The 18,800-nt window shown below is 46.3% G+C and overlaps 1 protein-coding gene across 1 annotated transcript in view; it reads right to left on the reverse strand.

Moving 5' to 3' along the window:
• Positions 1-18,800, reverse strand: part of LOC108802061 (myosin-binding protein C, fast-type-like) — a gene marked incomplete at its 5' end in the record, with an annotated part of 30,473 nt that overhangs the window by 1,672 nt on the left and 10,001 nt on the right. The window contains 2 exons of the mRNA XM_018573953.1: positions 1,327-1,513; positions 6,325-6,461. Coding sequence (XP_018429455.1) covers positions 1,327-1,513; positions 6,325-6,461 — 324 coding nt within the window. The remainder of the gene's footprint in view (positions 1-1,326; positions 1,514-6,324; positions 6,462-18,800) is intronic.

Genomic DNA, 18,800 nt, shown 5'->3' on the forward strand with positions numbered 1-18,800 from the left:
AAAAAAAAAAAAAAAAAAAAAAAGCTGATGATCTTGCCAGAAATTCAGAGCTCTCCTGTGTCCAGTGCTCACTTCCTTTGTTATTACAAAGAGTAATTTGCTTTTTTAATCCTTACATTGTAACTACAAAACTATTAGACTTTATGTTGTGGTGATGTGAAAGTAGGTGGGTTGGAGTAGTTTGGCAGGAGAAACTAGGCAGGGCTGACAATACTCAGTCCACAAAAATGCTGTGTGTTGTCAGTGTACAACTGGACAAACAGCTAAATGCATTTCTGGCAGCTCAGCATGTTTTTTCTGTACTTACAGGCTTTTTAAATGGATAAGACATGAACATGTGAATGTATTACAGAGATGGATTGCTTGTGTTTTGTTTTTTTTTCTTTGCTTGTCCTGACATACATTTTAAGAATATTAGATAAAGTGACATACACCTTTCTCACTAACGTCCTAGGACTGTCAAGGCAGTCCTATTGTGAAAAAAAGGAGAAATCATCGAGGGGCGATATATTTCGCCTCAATTTCATTCATATGTGCAAGACTAGCTGAATCCAGACCAGGTTTTCGGATAGACTTTGGGTCTGGGTAATGAAGTTAAAATTTTTTGTCTCTCACCTGGATTGTTTAATTGATTGAGGATTGATTCTCCAGTTGAGATAAAAGGAGAAGCCTGGAGCATGATGGGACTCTGGCCTGGGACTTAGGCCTAGTTCACACCAGACACAGTGCGTTCCAGCTGGAACGCACAAGATCGCATTGTGGCCGGCTCAGTTTGTTGTGGGGCAGGAGAAGGTGTGGTGGTGCATTAAAGTGAATGGCACCGCAGCTTGCAGCATTTTTTTGGACCGGATCGCAGGCATTGATGTGACCTTGCATTCCCGTGTGTCTGATCGCATTGCGGCCGGAGGACGTGGCTGCAGTACCATTCACTTCAATGGACCACCATGCCCCCTTCTGCCCCACAACAAACTGAGCCGGATGCAATGCGAGCCACAATCTGGCCGGAACGCACTGAGGATGGTGTGAATTAGGCCTCAGACAGCCTGCTGAGAGAGCAGCAATTTAGATACGTTTGTGAGTAAAAGTTTGCCGGAAATACTTTGGTTTTGTGAGGTGGCTGAGAGACGCTCACCACCTGTTAGAGAGAAAACCTGTATGTTTAGTTAGAGCCGGGAAGGCAAGGATTTATTTTCTGTTTTATTTTGTTTTAATATTGCAACCTTTTACATAAAACTGACTGCAATTCAGATTGAAAAGAACTTTGCTGCCTGGACTACCTTTTTCCCAGGGAAGGTGATCCCCATTTGAGCTATACCCCCATTTTACCTCTGACTTCCAATCTACAGTCTACTTCAGCTTCACCTAGCTCGTTGATGGCTCTGCAGGTGTAGGTTCCACCATCAAATGGGCTGGGTTTGCGGATATTCAATGTAAGAACCCCTTGATTATGTTTCATGAGGAATTTTGGGTCATCTCTAATCTCCATTTTATTTTTCATCCAGATAACCTTAGGCTGCATTAAAGAAGAAACACATTAAGAATTACTATTTGGGAGAAGGCCAATTAACATCTATGGGAACCTTTAATCTTTTTGTATTTTAATAGTTTACTCCACCCAAAACTATTATTCAGTTTATGGTAGATTCAGAAAAATAAAACCACTTAGCAGTGCCAGTTTCCTACAGGTGATACTCGAATAATTAGAATATCGTGCAAAAGTTCATTTATTTCACTAATGCAACTTAAAAGGTGAAACTAATATATGAGATAGACTCATTACATGCAAAGCAAGATAATTCAAGCCGTGATTTGTCATAATTGTGATGATTATGGCTTACAGCTCATGAAAACCCCAAGAACCCCAAATCCACAACCTCAAAAAAGTAGAATATTACATGCAATCAATAAAACAAGGATTGTACATAGAACAATATCGGACCTCTGAAAAGTATAAGCATGCATATGTACTCAGTACTTGGTTTGGGCCCCTTTTGCAGCAATTACTGCCTCAATGCGGCGTGGCATGGAAGCTATCAGCCTGTGGCACTGCTGAGGTGTTATGGAAGACCAGGATGCTTCAATAGCGGCCTTCAGCTCTTCTGCATTGTTCGGTCTCATGTCTCTCATCTTTCTCTTGGCAATGCCCCATAGATTCTCTATGGGGTTCAGGTCAGGCGAGTTTGCTGGCCAATCAAGCACAGTAATCCCACGGTCATTGAACCAGGTTTTGGTGCTTTTGGCAGTGTGGGCAGGTGCCAAGTCCTGCTGGAAAATTAAGTCAGCATCCCCATAGAGCTTGTCTGCGGAAGGAAGCATGAAGTGCTCCAAAATCTCCTGGTAGACGGCTGTGTTTACCCTGGTCTTAATGAAGCACAGTGGACCAACAGCAGCAGATGACATGACTCCACAAATCAACACAGACTGTGGAAACTTCACACTGGACTATGATTAGAGTGGGACACTTTAGAGTGGGTACAAAATGTTCAATGGTGGTAGCAACATTAGCGATAAACTGTTTAAAATTAACTCCATTACAAAAACTAGAGGCCACCACCTAAAATTGGTGGAAAAAAAATTCCAGCACAAGGGGCGAAGGGGGTTCTTCACAGTAAGATCAGTTAGGGTCTGGAACTCACTGCCACAGGCGGTGATTTCAGCAAATAATGTGGAATTGTTCAAGAAACTTTTGGACGATTTCTTAAGGGACCGTAATATACAGGGGTACAGGTAATATACAGGGGTACAGGTACTCCTAGAATGAGATCCTAATAGGTTGGACTTGATGGACTAATGTCTTTATTCAACCTCAAATACTATGTAACTATGTAACTTTGAGCCTAGAATATTGCACCTTTTCACAATATTCTAATTTTCTGAGATTGTGGATTTGGGGTTTTTAATGAGCTGTAAGCCATAATCATCACAATTATGACAAATCACGGCTTGAACTATCTTGCTTTGCATGTAATGAGTCTATCTCATATATTAGTTTCACCTTTTAAGTTGCATTAGTGAAATAAATGAACTTTTGCATGATATTCGAATTATTCGAGTTTCACCTGTGTTTCCAGGGACTGTGATCTTGAATTTTCAGGCCTCCACCTCTACCATCGTTATTATGAGTTCCCACCCTATCTGTCAGATTTTTTACAGCCTATGCAGAATGCAACATCCCCAAAATGGTTTGAAACCCCAAAACCATACAAGAAACACAATTTGTAATCATTACAGTGAGGTTGTCAGGAATGCATGGACATCCTCATAAATCTGTGTGTGTGCATGTTACAGCTCATGGTCCAACATTTTGGGCCATGGCTGAAGCATATCTGCACATGTGCATGCTTATGTGGGTTAATGAGTGTGCAGCTGTGGAACTGGCTTTGATGCCAATAACTCTATTTAAAGCTAAACTCCAGTGACAGTTCAAAACTACCCTTGCAGTGGGGCTCCCCCTGCACTGCAAGGGTTAAATGCTTGTGTTTGTCTAAGTTGTGTTCAGATTTAAAGTTTGTAGTGAAAAAAACTAAAAAGTGTGCTAACATCAAAAATTAACAATGAAAGAAATAGGCCAAGCGATAATAGCTTCAGAAGCAACGTTGGGTGCCGGGGCAGCGGAGGAGGCCTTTTTTCCAGTGCCAGGTAGGAGGATGACTGTGCTGGCAGGGCCCAGCACAGAGAAGTAGAGCATATTATTGGGAAGCATTGGGATGTCCTAAAAAGAGATAAGACACTTTGGGGTCAATTCACAAAGCTTATTTTCTTCATTTCGGCCGTTATTTCATTGATATCGCTTGTTATATAGTTGCATGGCCCTTTACTTCCACATAAACCTAAAGTTTTGACTCCCAAGTGATTAAATATTGATTTTGATCTTAATTGCTTTTTAAACAATTATTAATATTTCTTATATATTTCCACTAATTTAACTACTATCTCCTATAGCCCTCTGTTTTTAAATAATTTTTGCTACTTATTGTCGAGATTTTTCGTATTAATTGGTCTCCTATGAAGGTTTTTCATAGGTATTAATATTGTTCTATGACTGTAAAATATTAGTGTATATATAGTTATTATACTGATTGGCCTCTACGGAGTTTTTTTGGAGTCATTTATTTATTAATTGAATACATAATTCCTTGAAATAGTAAAGAGAAGGTGGGTTAAATGGGAAACAATGATTTGACAATACATTTATTTATTTGATTGCTGTTTCCTATTTTTATTTTCTTTGTTTCAAAATATATTTTTAAATGTAATGTATTGATGAGATTTGTATTGGATCGTTTTAGAAGTTTTTTTTAGAGTTATACATCCTTTGTTTTTAAATCATTACTATTTCTATTGCTGAGATTTTTATTAATTGGTAATTTTTTAATTGAGCACACATTTCCTCCAATTAGTGGAGTATTTATAGATCAAGTTGCGCTAGTTATCTGACATCTGCCAACTACCATGAAGGGCATTGAGCTAGTGCGTCCGCCACATCTCCTGTCTCCACCCCCTGCCGCTCTGTCCCGGTTCCCGTCTCCCGTCTACCACGATGGGCATTCAGCCAGTGGCGTAACAATAGCAGGCGCACCGCCCGCCCGCCCCCCGGTTGTTACACCACTGTGGAAGACAAATTATATGTTTAAAGCTTCCGATAGTGAGCACTTATAGGATCAAGGACTCCATATCGAAGGAGGGGGGGGAGGTATGACTCAATCCAAGGCTCCCACAGCTTCCGGAGTAAGTTGCTATTTTGAATAAATGTCATTGCTTGTCGTACTGCACCATGAGCATTGTTTCCCTTTTTCCTAATTACTTAAAAACACTTCTGGGATTCTGAGAGGGGGACCGTTGAACCGAGCATGGGAAAAGCCGCTACTAGCAGGATAGCTGAGAAAAGGTGCAGCGCTGCAGGAAAGAGACGTCTCTTTCCTGCAGCGCTGTGTCACTTTTTCATTTAATTGTAGTATAGTAATAATAATTCACTGAAGAATTTTAACACTACCTCACATGCTGCCTTCTAGCAAAATTCAAATGCAAAAGAAATATAATTATAATATAAAGAAAGGAATTAAATAAGTTATGTAAATTTGTTCACCAAATTATTTTATTTATGATATACACTTTATTGCCAAAAGTATTGGGACACCCCTCCAAATTATTGGATTCATGTGTTCCCTGAAATCTCCTTGCTACTAAATATTCCACGCTCAACTGTTAGTGGTATTATAACAAAGTGGAAGCAACTGGGAACAACAGCAACTCAGCCACAAAGTGGTAGGCCACGTAAAATAACAGAGCGGGGTCAGCGCATGCTGAAGCGCATAGTGCACATAAGTCGCCAACTGTCTGCAGAGTCAATAGCTTCAGACCTCCAAACTTCATGTGGCCTTCAGATTGGCACAACAACAGTCCGTAGAGAGCTTCATGGAATGGGTTTCCATGGCTGAGCAGCTGCATCCAAGCCTTACATCACCAAGTACAATGCAAAGTTTCGGATGCAGTGGTGTATAGCACACCGCTACTGGACTCTAGAGAAGTAGAGACATGTTCTCTGGAGTGATGAATCACGCTTCTCTGTCTGGTAATCCAATCGACTTGCCTCACTGCATTGTGCTAAGTGTAAAGTTTGGTGGAGGAGGGATTATGGTGTGGGGTTGTTTTTCAGGGGTTGGGCTTGGCCCCTTAGTTCCAGTGAAGGGAACTCTTAAGGCATCAGCATACCAAGACATTTTGGACAATTTCATGCTCCCAACTTTGTGGGAACAGTTTGGGTATAGCCCTTTCCTGTTCAAACATGACTGCGCACCAGTGCACAAAGTAAGATCCATAAAGACATGGATGAGCAAGTTTGGGGTGGAGGAACTTGACTGGCCTGCACAGAGCCCTGATCTCAACCCAATGGAACAACTTTGGGATGAATTAGAGCGGAGACTGCGAGCCAAGCCTTCTCATCCAACATCAGTGCCTGACCTCACAAATGCGCTTCTGGAAGAATGGTCAAACATTCCCATAGGTACACTCCTAAACCTTGTGGACAGCCTTCCCAGAAGAGGTGAAGCTGTTATAGCTGCAAAAGGTGGGCTAACTCAATATTGAACCCTACGGACTAAGACTGGGATGCCATTAAAGTTCATGTGCTTGTAAAGGCAGGCGTCCCAATACTTTTGGCAATATAGTGTATTTTGCTTTACAGACAGAAGTTCCTTGCACCAAAGAAAACGGAGACAGAAAAGATTATAGGTAATTATAGGTTTTTCTATAGCAGAGCACTGAATATTTTTTAAATGTTCTGTACAGCAGGCATGATCTGTTTCAGTAGAGACAACTGTGTACCTTTGGATGAGCTCTTACAGCACAATTCAATGCTGTGCTGTACCCAGCCACTACACTGCGGTTTACAAGAGGAGTAAGGAATTTAGGAGCCATGCAGACATCCATTTCATTATAGTCATGAGGCTTGTAGATTAAGCCTGCAAAGCAAAAAGAGAGCAAAAATTAAATTGGTCATGTTTATGTTAATAACTGTAAAAACAATGACAAACTATAATTCGTATCAGCCAATTAGTTGTTATTTTTTTAGAATTAAGAAACTATCATGGCCAATGAGCAAATGGTCATTTGGAACACATATGTAAGACAAAGAAGGGGTGGATGATAAGGTGGAAAACCATCGGAGGGAAATTTCAAAGGAGTGTTGGCAGAGCAGCGAGCGAAAATGTTGTCGAGGGGCAGGGAGCAGGTAGCATCTGTTCTAATACATCTGGCTGCACTGCTTCTGGTATTCCCCGGGTCAATCCAGAGAGCTCTGCAGTGTGGACGATGTGGCCATGTATCCACTGCTGACTTCTGTGGTTTGAAGCCTCTGCCTGCAGCCCATATGCTGAAGAAAGAGAACCAGTTACTTGGGTAGTATGTTCATGGAAAAGGACATGACATTGCACCAGAGATTGGTGGGAACAGCACCTAACCAAAACAGCAAGAGGCCTGCATTCCTCCTCCTTATTCCTAGGTTGCTGCACCTTCCCCTCCCTAGCATTCCCCTAGTGCACTTGCTACTGCATCAACTGCATCTAGGAACAGTGAAAAAATCTATCGAAGGAGCTCAGGGGCTTACCCTTATCCACATCTGGGTTAGACTAAGGAGGGTAACACAAAGCCTGGAACCTTTAGCAGCGCTCACCTACACCCACCCCAACAACCCTCTTATTGTAGGTTTTCACTTCCCAGTTGCTGGCCTGCGCTACCCCACAGGTACCCAGCTGGCATTATTTTTTCCAATGAGCCATCCATGCTTTGCACTTTTAGGGCTTGCAGACCAGATCTGCATGAGTTTCTGCACATGCACTGCAGTGTGTTTTGCCTCATTTTTGCCGCATTCCGGGCCGGTTAAAAAATAAAAAAAATGTTTGCCTAAAATTGGCTTTCAGTGTGTTCCAGGGCATTTGTATGCATTTTTTTTATGTGTTTGCATGCGTCTTGGTGCATTCCAGAGCAGAAAAAATAGGGCATGCTGCAGTTTTTCCACATGCTCTGGAACGGAACGCTCTGGTGTGAACTAGAGCCCAAAATACCATTGGAATACATTGGACGCAGTTTTGATCCATTCTGTAACTGCTCTGCTCTGCATCTGCTCCGCGCTTGGTGTGAACTAGCCCTTACAGCCCTTCTGTGTCACTAGAAAATCTGTCAGCAGCACGGTGCACATGGCCACACATGGTTGAGTAAACATGGGCAGGGGCACTATATTTCATTTACCACTACTGGGTAAATCTGGAGGTTGAGATAAGGAACACCACTGGAGCTAGAGGTGCCACCATGTGTGTTGGGAGATGGTGGCAGCACAGTCACCTCATTGTTTGAATCCTCATTAGGGCCAAACTTACCCCAAGTGCCCCAGAATATACACAAAGTCTCAGGCTAAATGCTGCTACGATGTGCTGCAGCTTGTATACCAGTGGGACAGGAACCACACTGGACTAGAGTTACTGTCTTCTCTTCATGCCCAGAGTGGTGGCTGACCCCACACAAGCTTCAGCCAAGCAAGGTCATGTGTGACAATGGGACAGCACACATACCTTGTCTTGCACATGTCCTAAACCTTGTGGTGCAGCATGTTATATCTATTAGTACCTCTGTGATTACTGTATGGCAGTGGCTCATCATCCTTTCCTTTTTGAAGAGGCAACTAAAATGGTGAACTGCAAAGTGTCAAGATAATTGACACTTTCCCCCTTGTGTTCCTCCTAAAGCACACACCAGGGATGTTCAGATACCAGGACTAGACTAGAGAAAAACACAAAAGTTAGGAGGCAGCTGCCATTTTTAAGGATCATACGGGGCTCTTGGGATCCGTGCGTACCTGAAAAAGTACTTGTCTAAGTACTCACATATATACAAGTACTGATACATTTTTGTTGTGATAGTTTTTCTAAAACAATACAAATTATTTCAGGACAGTGGAGCCCTGTGGAAAGCAGGTGAGAGCCCTGTGGAGAGCCCTGGTTTAACCAGAGCACTCTGGGGTCTCACCAGGGCTCTGTGGGGTCTAACAAGGCTGGCTAGACCCCCACAAAGCCCTGGGGAGACCCCCTCAGAGCCCTGGTGAAACTCTAAAGAGCCCTGGTTTAACCAAGGCTCTGTGGGGTCTCACCAGGGCTGTGAGGGGTCTAACCATGCTGGTGAGACCCTACAGAGCCCTGGTGCTGGTGAGACCCTACAGAGCCCTGGTGCTGGTGAGACCCTACAGAGCACTGGATTAACAAGGCCTCTGTGGGGTCTCACTAGGGCACTTTGGGGTCTCACCAGGGTTCTGTGGGGGTCTCACCAGCCCTGGTTAAACCCCACAAGACCTGTTGGAATCCTACACAGCCCTGGTGAGACCCTATAGAGCCCTGGTTTAACCAGGGCTCTTTGGGATTTCCCCAGGGCACTTTGGGATCTCTCTAGGGTTCTACTAAAGAAAATCTTTATTTCTGTGTGTGTATCTCTTGAAGGTAAAACATTGACAGCAGGGTTCTAACCAAGCTGGTTAGACCCCACAGAGCCCTGGTGAGACCCCACGGAGCCATGGTGAGACCCCACAGAGCCATAGTTTAATCAGGGCTCTGTGGGGTCTCACCAGGGCTCTGAGGGGTTTAACCAGGCTGGTGAGACCCCACATAGCCCTGGTAAAACCCTACAGAGCCCTCGTTTACTCAGGGCTCTGTGGGGTCTCATCAGGACTCTTTGGGGGTCTCACCAGGGCTCTGTGGGGTCTCACCTGCCTGGTTAAACCCCACAGAGCCTGGTAGTACCCCACAGGGCCCTGGTGAGACCCCACAGGCCTGAGTGGGGCCTCATGTTTATGTTTCGCCTAAGGCCTCACAAACTCTAGAGCCGCCTCTGACTATGTGGCCTATTAGACATCCAAGGAAAGCACAGCAGCAAAAGGAAGAGAAGGACTTGCTGATAACCAAGGGCCAGTAGGAACCTCTGCCCACTGCTTGCATCCCTTGGACAAAGAGGCAGGAGGCCAAGAAAAAGGAGGGGTGCTGCATTGGGGTGGTGAGGGGAGAAGGAGGAGTAAGGCAGTCAGGCTTCTAGGAGGACTTTTTATTATTTCAAAACCCCAGGTGTATTAAGCACTGAAGACACTGGCATTTACCCTCACTTAGTGTACTGCTGACAATTGGTTTCCCCAGACAGGTAGTGAAGGAAAATTTCATTATAGATAGATAGATAGAAATCCCAATCTGACAGGGGTTCTACTAAAGAAAATCTTTATTTCTGTGTGTGTTGTGTGTATCTTTTGAAGGTAAAACATTGACAGCAGGGTTCTAATCCTGGACTATTCTATCTAAAACAAGAAATAATTGTTTTGATTGTACATACACTTGAAGTAAAATACACATGCTCACTTTGAGCTTAATCATTCTGTTTTACATAAAAATTAAACTGTGATATTCTCTTAATTAGAAGACTTTGTTGGTTATATTTTAGGGTGAATATCTGGGACTATGTAAATTATGTAAACGTTGCATTGAGACAAATTACAGGAGAATGCATTTTTTCCAATTTTGTTTCTTAAACCTTTGGAATATAAATCTATGCATCCAAAATCTGCTATTTATCTGTATCTGTCCTAAAAAACAATGTACAGTATGTCAGTGTAGACTACAAACACTATGGGGGTTATTTACTAATGAGCCGAAGGATCCAGCCGTAGCTTCATCCGATCCTTCTGCTCACTTCGGCCACCTGAGCCCATAGTGACAGGCGAAGCGTGAAGAAAGGTCGGCCGAAGCCAGCTGATCTCCACGCAAATGACAGCTGGGCAGAGCCAGCCGTGATCTCACGGCTTGCTTAGCCCAGTTGTAATGACAGATCAGTTTCCCAAATGACCTGGTGATGCTGATCTGTCATAAAACAGTAACAACTGGGCGGAGCCGGTCGTGACAACACGGCCGGCTCCCCGCAGTTTTTATTTATTGTCCGGGACCTGCTAGAAGACTCTGGCAGGTGCGGACCAATAGGAAACAGTTGGCGGAGCTAGCAATGTCGTCACCGCTAGCTCTGCCCAATTGTTTTTCTTTTGCCGCCATCTGTCAGATGCTACATTATGCGGTGGGAGTTTGTCGGCGTGCGTCATTTTTCTCTTCCGTTCATTGAAGGACACAGGGCAACAGATAGATCCTGTTCTGTATGTATATCGCCACCTGCAGGAAAAGGACGCTAGGCACACAACAAAAGACAAAGAAAGCCTAGGGGTGGCCCCTGCTGGTGGCCCAACCCCCCACCTGCTGACAAGTCTCCAGTTTTTTGCCTAGTGTTAGGAGTAAGGAGCTAAAAAAATTATCTCTGGAAATTTTTTATTTTCCTCCTTTTCTTCGCTGTTTCTTCAAGCAAGTGTCGCCAGGGCGACATGCTGGATGATTATAGATCCTTGGAGACTCCCCTTTTTTGACCCAGTGGGGTGCATATGACTGGAGGTCTTGGCCCGGCAGTTACAGCGGCCCAAACAGGCTGGCGGCACCGCGACCACGGTTATCTACATGCGGGGGCTGTGTGCGGTTGTCTGGGGATGTCTGAGGTAAAATTTGACCGTGGCCAAAAACCGAGCCCCCGGCCTGAGTTTCAGCCTTCAGAGGGTTCGCGGCCGCCATTTTCATTGAGGGCAGGCACCCTGTTCGGCCGCTGTCACTTCCTGTGGGGAGCTCTAGTACCTGGCCTAGTTCGGACGGGCAGAAGGGGCGTTCCTTTCCTCAACGTGGCTGTCTGCAGACCAGACGTGTGCGGCTCTCCTCCAAGTCGCTCTGCTGTGGTGTTTAAGACGCGGGGGTCGTGAGTACTGCTGGGGTCTCTCTCTGCCTGTGACCGTCTCCTGTTCCTGAGGCAGTGGGGAGGTGTGAGCGGGGTATCATGGAATGCAGGAATGCACCGCCCACATTACCTTGCGAGGGCTGTGGGCTGCTTTCTGCTGATTCCTCTCATTACCCCCTTTTTGTGCGGCCTGTACGCCGGCGCCTCTCTCCCAGGTGCTTTTCCTCCCCTCGGGGTCCTTGGTGGGTTTGGGCAGTACCACGGGTATTGCATTGTACCTTGAAGTTTTTTCTTCTGCCATGGCTGGCTTTGTGACGCGCATTGAATGCGAGCTGACGCAGAAGCTCCCTAAGAAACATACTCTGCCGTTGCCTTCCCCTGCCCTGTCAGGGGAGTCCGAGGAGGAAGGGGAGCTTTCCACGGTGTCCCCTCGCCCTGATCCTGGGGGTTCTTCCCAACCGGAGTCGGGCAGTGAGGACGAGTCAACGGCTTCGCTCCTGGGTTAGGAGCGTTTGTGGTCTCGGCGCTGATGAGGGCGGTTAGGGAGCGTTTGTGGTATAGTGGTGGTCATAGCTGCCTTCCAAGCAGTTGACCCGGGTTCGTTTCCCGGCCATCGCACCAAAAACGTTCCTGGTTCTTCCGCATTGCCGCCAGTTCAGTTCGGGACACCTAAGGGTAGGCGTTCCGCTAGGGTGTTCCCCTTTTTCGATGATTTCCTATATAAAGAGTGGAAGCAACCTGCAACGTCATATGCAGTTCCGAGATGTTTCTCTGTTCGCTATCCTTTTGAGGAGGCCTTTTTGGCTAAATGGACTTCTCCCCTACGGTGGACCCTCCGGTTTCTCACCGGTTATCCCGGTGGAGGACTCCTTGTCCTTTCGGGACCCCACTGATAGGACATCGGCGGCGGTCTCGTGGACTATGTACTCTGTCTCGGGGGCCCTGATGCGCCCGCTTCTGGCTTCTGCCTTGGTCTCCCAAACTCTGGTTGTATGGGCAAAGATGTTGCATCAGGGGCTTGCAGAGGTAAATGTTTCTCCCGCTTATGTGGAATTGGTGGAACAATTGGTGTAGGGCCTTCGGTATGTCTGCAACTCAGCCCAAGATGCGGCACCCCTTGTGTCAACACTGTCGGTGTCAGAGTTAACGCTTCACCGGTTGCTTTGGCTCAAATGCTGGTCGGCTGACCAGGCTTCCAAGAAAGCTCTGACGGAGCTTTCCTTTACCGGGACCGTTTATTGGTACCTCCTTAGATGAGATTATTAAGGATTTGACAGGGGGTAAGGGTGCCTTCTTACCTCAGACGCGGAAGGAACAGCGGCGGAAGCCTGGTCCCTCCTTTTCTGCTCACAAATGGCTTTTTCGGCCCCCTCCGCCCTCAGAGAAGGGTGGTAAGTTCTCCAAACCTCCTATCTCCCAGACTGCCAAGCGTCCCTGGCAGCCTAAGTCTGCCAAGCCCGCCGGCAAGCCCTCGTCTGCATGTAGGTCTTGTGATGGACTGAACCGTCACTGGGGCTGCTGGAGGAGCCTGAGGGCTAGCCTCCTTTCTACTGACTATGGACCTAGAACTATGGAGACCCCCCTCAGACCTCTTGGGGTTACATGGAACCATTCTACTAGGTTCATGTGTGGAGTGAAAATACTGCATGTTCATTATAGGCAGCAGGCTGTCTGGAGGGACCATTGTTTAGAGTGATGGGATCAAGCTATTATCTGATTAAGGACTTCCAATGTGGCGCCTGGCTGTATAGGGGAGGGAACACAGTGCACTCCTATCTGATTCTGTGAGGTATAAACTCTGTGTGCTTTCTTCAATAAAGCAGTTCTTGGTTTCCTCTTCAACATTGGTGTTGTCTCATGTTTGAGGGGTATAGCTTTCTATCCTAATACATTGGTTCTGTCCAATAATTAGGCAGGTTTGGGCTCAGGACACTGGAATTCAGGTTCCAGTGGAGAGTCTTGTCTGGTGCCTTCTCTGCGACTGGAGTACCTGGGCCTGGTTCTGGACACCATTGTGGCCCAAGTTTTTCTTCCTCAGGACTTGCTCCTGAAACTCCGTTCCAGCGTACGTCTGTTGCGGACTCGCCGGTGGTCATCCTTTCGCTTTTGCATGCAGGTCCTGGGCCTCATGGTGGCCTCCTTCGAGGCGGTGCCCTTTGCACAGAACCATGCCAGGACTCTTCAGAGGGACATCCTGTTACAGTGGGACGTATCCCCATTGTCCCTGGACAGGGGGATCGATAAATGTATTGGAAGTTCGGGCGATTCGCCTATCTCTCCTTCATTGGATGGCCTGCGTTTGGGGTCTGTTGGTTCGGGTCCAGTCGGACCACGCCAACACGGTAGCGTACATCAACCACCAGGGCGGCTACAAAAGTGTAGCGGGGGTGGACTATTGGCAGGCCGACTGCCTCAGTCGCCTGTCGGTGGACCCGTCGGTGGACCCAGTATATGGTCCCTACACCCAGACATTTTTCATCAGCTTTGTCTTGGCTGGGGGTCGCAGGATGTGGACCTTCTGGCGTCTCGACTCAACCAGACGGTAGAAAGATCCCTGGGCGGAGGCGGTGGATGCCCTGGTGGCTCCCTGAAAACCTTATGGTCTGATTTATGCCTTTCCCCCACTCTACCTACCTCGGCTTCTGACATGGATCGCGGCTGAAGACGTCACTATCATCCTAGTGGCCCCAGATTGGCCTCGGAGAGCGTAGTACGCAAACGTGGTTCAGCTGGTGGTAGACGCCCCTGTGGCGGCTGCCTCTGCGTCCGGATCTTCTGTCCCAGGGACCTGTGCTCCATCCTTCTTTACAGTCGCTGGTTTTGACGGCGTGGCTGTTGAGAGCCAGGTCCTAGGGACCGGGGGTTGTCCGATGCGGTCATTTCCACGGTGCTCAGGGTGCGCAAATCGGTTTCTAGGAAGATATACCATATCGTGGAGGGCCTATTTTGCCTGGTGTGAGGCTGGGGCTCTGTCTCCACGTTTGTTCTCGATCAGCAGAATTCTTGCATTTTTGCAGTGCAGGGTGGCTCAAGGGTTGGCCTTGAGCACGGTGAGGGCCAAATTTCTGCATTGACTGTGCTTTTCCAGTGGCCCTTGGCATCTAACGCCTTAGTTCGCATGTTTCTTCAGGCGGTACGGGCCGCGTCGGCGGCTACCATTTCTCGGTGGATTCGTCATGTTGTTTTGTTTCGGGCGTACGCCGTTAAGGGGCGCGAGCCTACCTTTCCTGTCACTGCCCATTCTACTAGGGCTGTTGGGGCATCTTGGGCCTTCCGCCATGGTGCCTCAGTTTCTCAGGCTTATAAGGCCGCTACTTGGTCTTCCATTCACACCTTTGTCAAGTTTTATAAGGTGGATGTATCGGCATGGGCGGATGCTGGGTTGGGGCGCAAAGTGTTGCAAGCCTCTCTTTGAGGGGTCTTTTGGGAATTTTGGTTGTTTTGCCCATCCCTCTTGTGTGTTACTGCTTAGGGAAGTCCCTACAGTACAGGATCTATGATCTGTTGCCCTGTGTCCTTCAATGAACGGAAGAGAAAATAGGATTTTTGTACTCACCTTAAAATCCTTTTCTCTCCGTTCATATAAGAACACAGGTCCCGCTCTCTATATTGGGTGTGTGTCCTCCTAACTGCTTGTTACTTACTGGAGACTTGTCAGCAGGTGGGGGGTTGGGCCACCAGCAGGGGCCGCCCCTAGGCTGTCTTTGTCTTTTGTTGTGTGTCTAGCGTCCTGCTCCTGCAGGTGGCAATATACCTACAGTACAGGATCTACGATCTGTTGCCCTGTGTCCTTCAATGAACGGAGAGAAAATGATTTTACGATGAGTACAAAAATCCTATTTTTTTATAATTAAAAAAAAATAATTAAAATTAAAATAAATAAACGTTTTTTGTTTTTTTTTTCTATTCAGCTTACTACCTTGGAGGTACCAAGCATAATAGCTGAGCCGAATGCCGCTCGGTGGCATTCGGCTTTTCACTTACTGCTGTTTGGCCCCTTTGAGAATAGGTGCGAACGGCAGTGAAGGAGCTGCCAGGGCTTTGGCTCAGCTGTGAATAGCTGAACACCGTTTAGCTCACATCACTTTGACTCGGTTATTCACTCGGCTGCCTTTGGCAGCTAAGTGAATAACCCCCTATGAGAAAAATGGTGCAGAACTTAAACTTCTCTAAAAAAATAATAATTAAAAAACAGTTTGGGCCTTAAAGCAGGGAGAAAGCAGGCCAGGGGAGGCAGGTGTGGAAGAGCCTCACCTAGTATTATGGAGGAAAAAGCTGTCAGTTTCAAGTCTGAAGCTGACAGCTTTTTCTCCATTCAGACCGGCTTCTAACAGGTTACACAGCAGGGAAAGCCTCCTGTCTGTGTAACCTGTCATGGCAGCGCTGCATCCAGCTTTTGACAGCTAAGTTACGTTACACAGCAGCGGGCTTCCCCACTTGCTTGTGTAACCTAACATAGTGAGGCAAGAGCTGCAACAGCCTCTACTTTGTGTTAGAGGCTTGAGCTCTGTGGATGGTTTGGACCAATGGCAAAGCGCCATTGGTCCAAGCTGTCCAATCAAAAAAAAGGAAAAAAAAACACTGAGGACATCAATCTTGATGCCTAACCAGTGATGAGCAAGTGAGGGACAGGGAGGCTCCACCCTGTCTCCTCCCTTCTCCCTCCCACCTCCACACATAGCTTGGTGACCAGGTTGGGGGCGGGGTGTCGGCGGGCTGGGGGCAGGGCTGGGGCGGGCAGGGGGAATGCCTCACCCAGCATGGAACATACTGCACGTCACTGGTCACAAGGGGGTATAAGGAGAAAAAGGATAGGGGACTCAAGTGGTTGAAAATGCCCACTCTTCTTTGTTTCTCTTTGTGTGGCTTTGTACTGTATAAATTGCTTCAGAATGTGTTAATGCTAAATTTAATAAATTAATCATTTTGTACTCCTGTGAACACTTTCCTATATTAGCTGTGTGACTGATAAGGCTGATGAACTGGAGGGGGTAGCAGCGCAGAACTTTTTGCTGCACTGCAAAGCAGCTTTTAACTCATTGCTCATCATTTTTATAAAAAAGTAGGGATGTTCAGATACCAGTTCAGACACCTATAGTCTACCAGAACCCTCAGATCTTTCTCCATCATTGACTCCCCAAACATACTCCCCCCTGAGTGTATGAAACATGCATGTTTTAGTCCCAAAATGCGAAACTTTACATTTATCGACATTAGACCTAATTTTCTAAATAGATGCCCAATCATACAGTGCATTCAGATCTGCTTATAATTTGGAAACATCCTGTAAGGATTTATTCCACTAAATAGCTTGGTGTCATTTGCAAACACCGAAATTGTACTTTTAATCTCCAACTCTATATCATTTGTAAATATATTAAACAGCAAGGGACCCAACACTAAACCTTGGGGAACACCACTAACAATCACAGACCATTCAGAGTATGAATCATTGATCGCCACTCTCTGAATATGGTCTTCAAGCCATCTTTGTATCCGATTACAGACTGAATGCTCTATACCTACTGACCTTTAGCTATACATTAGCAGCCTTCGGGCCGTAGGAAGGGCAAGGCAGGTGAGGCACAGCTGTGAGGGGCTACAGCACCCCCTCGCCCCTGTTGCCATGGCGCACACCAGTCAGCCAACACAAGGCAGCAGAGAGTAGAGGACTGGCACAGCCTGCAGCTGCTCTCCCTCACCTGTATGGGCAGAGGCACTCGGGGATCCGAGGAAAAATGGAGCGCTGAAGCAAGCAGGGGAGAGGTGGTGGAGAATGGAGCTGTCATCCAGGATGGCCGAGTGGTGAGGAGAGAGAGAGAGACACTCAGCCAGGATCATGAGAACTACCAGGGTTTCAGTGTTTGCAGCTGTGACTGGGCCCTGGTGCTCCGCCACTGTCCTGAAATCATTAGTCTGTATTGTTTTAGAAAAACTGTCACATTTCAATAGACAAAAATATATCAGTAATTGTATCTGTGAGTACTTGGACAAGTATCGGTACGTATACTTGATCTGGAAAAAATGGTAATGGTGCATCCCTTATATATATAAAAGTGTGAATTATATGATATATGACTCTCAGCCAGAGGGGCTAAGCAGTTCCAGGAAACAAAATCTTTTGCTGGGAAAGAACTACTTATGCAGTTCTCTCCAGGTTTTCTGGATTTGGCATGGGATCCTGGAACTGGGAGATTTTCAAGAGAATTGGGAGGGATGCAATCTCCATTCCTGGGTCCATTGTTTAGTAGTGACCAGCACCTAAATGCACACCTGTGCACAGCACTTATGGGAAGGGTGCGGCTAATGTTCTGGGCTCCAGCTGGGAAGAGGGACAGGTTGTGTTCAGGAGTCAGATGGACGCCACCTAGAAGCCAGAGTGGAGCTGGGTGGCTGTGTGTGCTAGAGGCACAGGGAAGACAGCCGAGGAGACTGAGAGAGCCAGTTACACATGGAGTATGTGCAACAATCTTTGGTCAGTGAGACATTGTCTACTTGGTGAGACATTAGCACACTGTATGTTGAAGCTTTGTTTTCTGTTGATGAAATAAATAAAAAGACGGTCCTGTTTATGCTAACGTGGCTTCGAGACTGGTCCTTGAGCGCTCGCCATTTGTGCTACTTCCCCAAATATCACTACTCCTTACCGAAAAGACCCCAAACTGGGTGGGTGCTCGTAGTGACCACGGGGCCTGTTCTTTACACATTGCACAAGGCTTCTATCTGCATGCAAAATGTTGAGATTAGATGCAGTGGCTTTGTGTATCGCTCTGTTCGCTGTATCAAAAGTAAAGATGAATGGGAGTCTATCCTCAACAGTCGTTGAGGGCATGGTCGTCGAGCAGGTACATACACATCCTAGGGGAGGTGACAGGGCTAAACAGCTCCTTCGCAGGGAGGCCTTTTGGATTTTTACACTGGATTGTGTACAACCCAGGGGCCTCAACTCGAATCTGTCACTATCATGCTTTCTGGATGATAGATAACCCCTTTATTCCATGAGCAATCTTATTAGGAGTTTTCCCAATATAGGAATTCCTGATTATGATACGTTTCATTTCTCAGTGGGCCACACTACGCTTGGCAGCTCTGAGCAACTCCACCTACAGTTTTTTTTAACGATTCCCACCCCTGATACCCCTCACAACCAACCCCAACCCTTCAATCTTTTCTACCGGGACCCACGATCTCTCTCACCCATGATCTTCAGTGACACACGGGCTTGACCCATTGACAGGTCTTTAGTTCCTGAGATTAACAGTGACTAATATAATGAATGTTATAAAATGTTGTTTTTGAAACGAAATGGTATGACACCTGTCATTCAATATAGGGGTTTTTTCGGTAATAACCTGGATGTTTGTCATGGCAACTATAGGAGTTATTATATGTTTCAGCTCCAACATTTTGATGTTTGGGCTCCATCCCTTTTTTTCATTCTATTTTTTTCATCCTATTTTTTTCCTATTTTGTAACGATGGATGCTGAATTATGATGCAATTAATGTTTAC

This window comes from Nanorana parkeri, unplaced genomic scaffold (assembly GCF_000935625.1).
Source record: "Nanorana parkeri isolate BGI_ZX_2015 unplaced genomic scaffold, ASM93562v1 scaffold2636, whole genome shotgun sequence".
Classification (NCBI taxonomy): Eukaryota; Metazoa; Chordata; class Amphibia; order Anura; family Dicroglossidae; genus Nanorana; species Nanorana parkeri.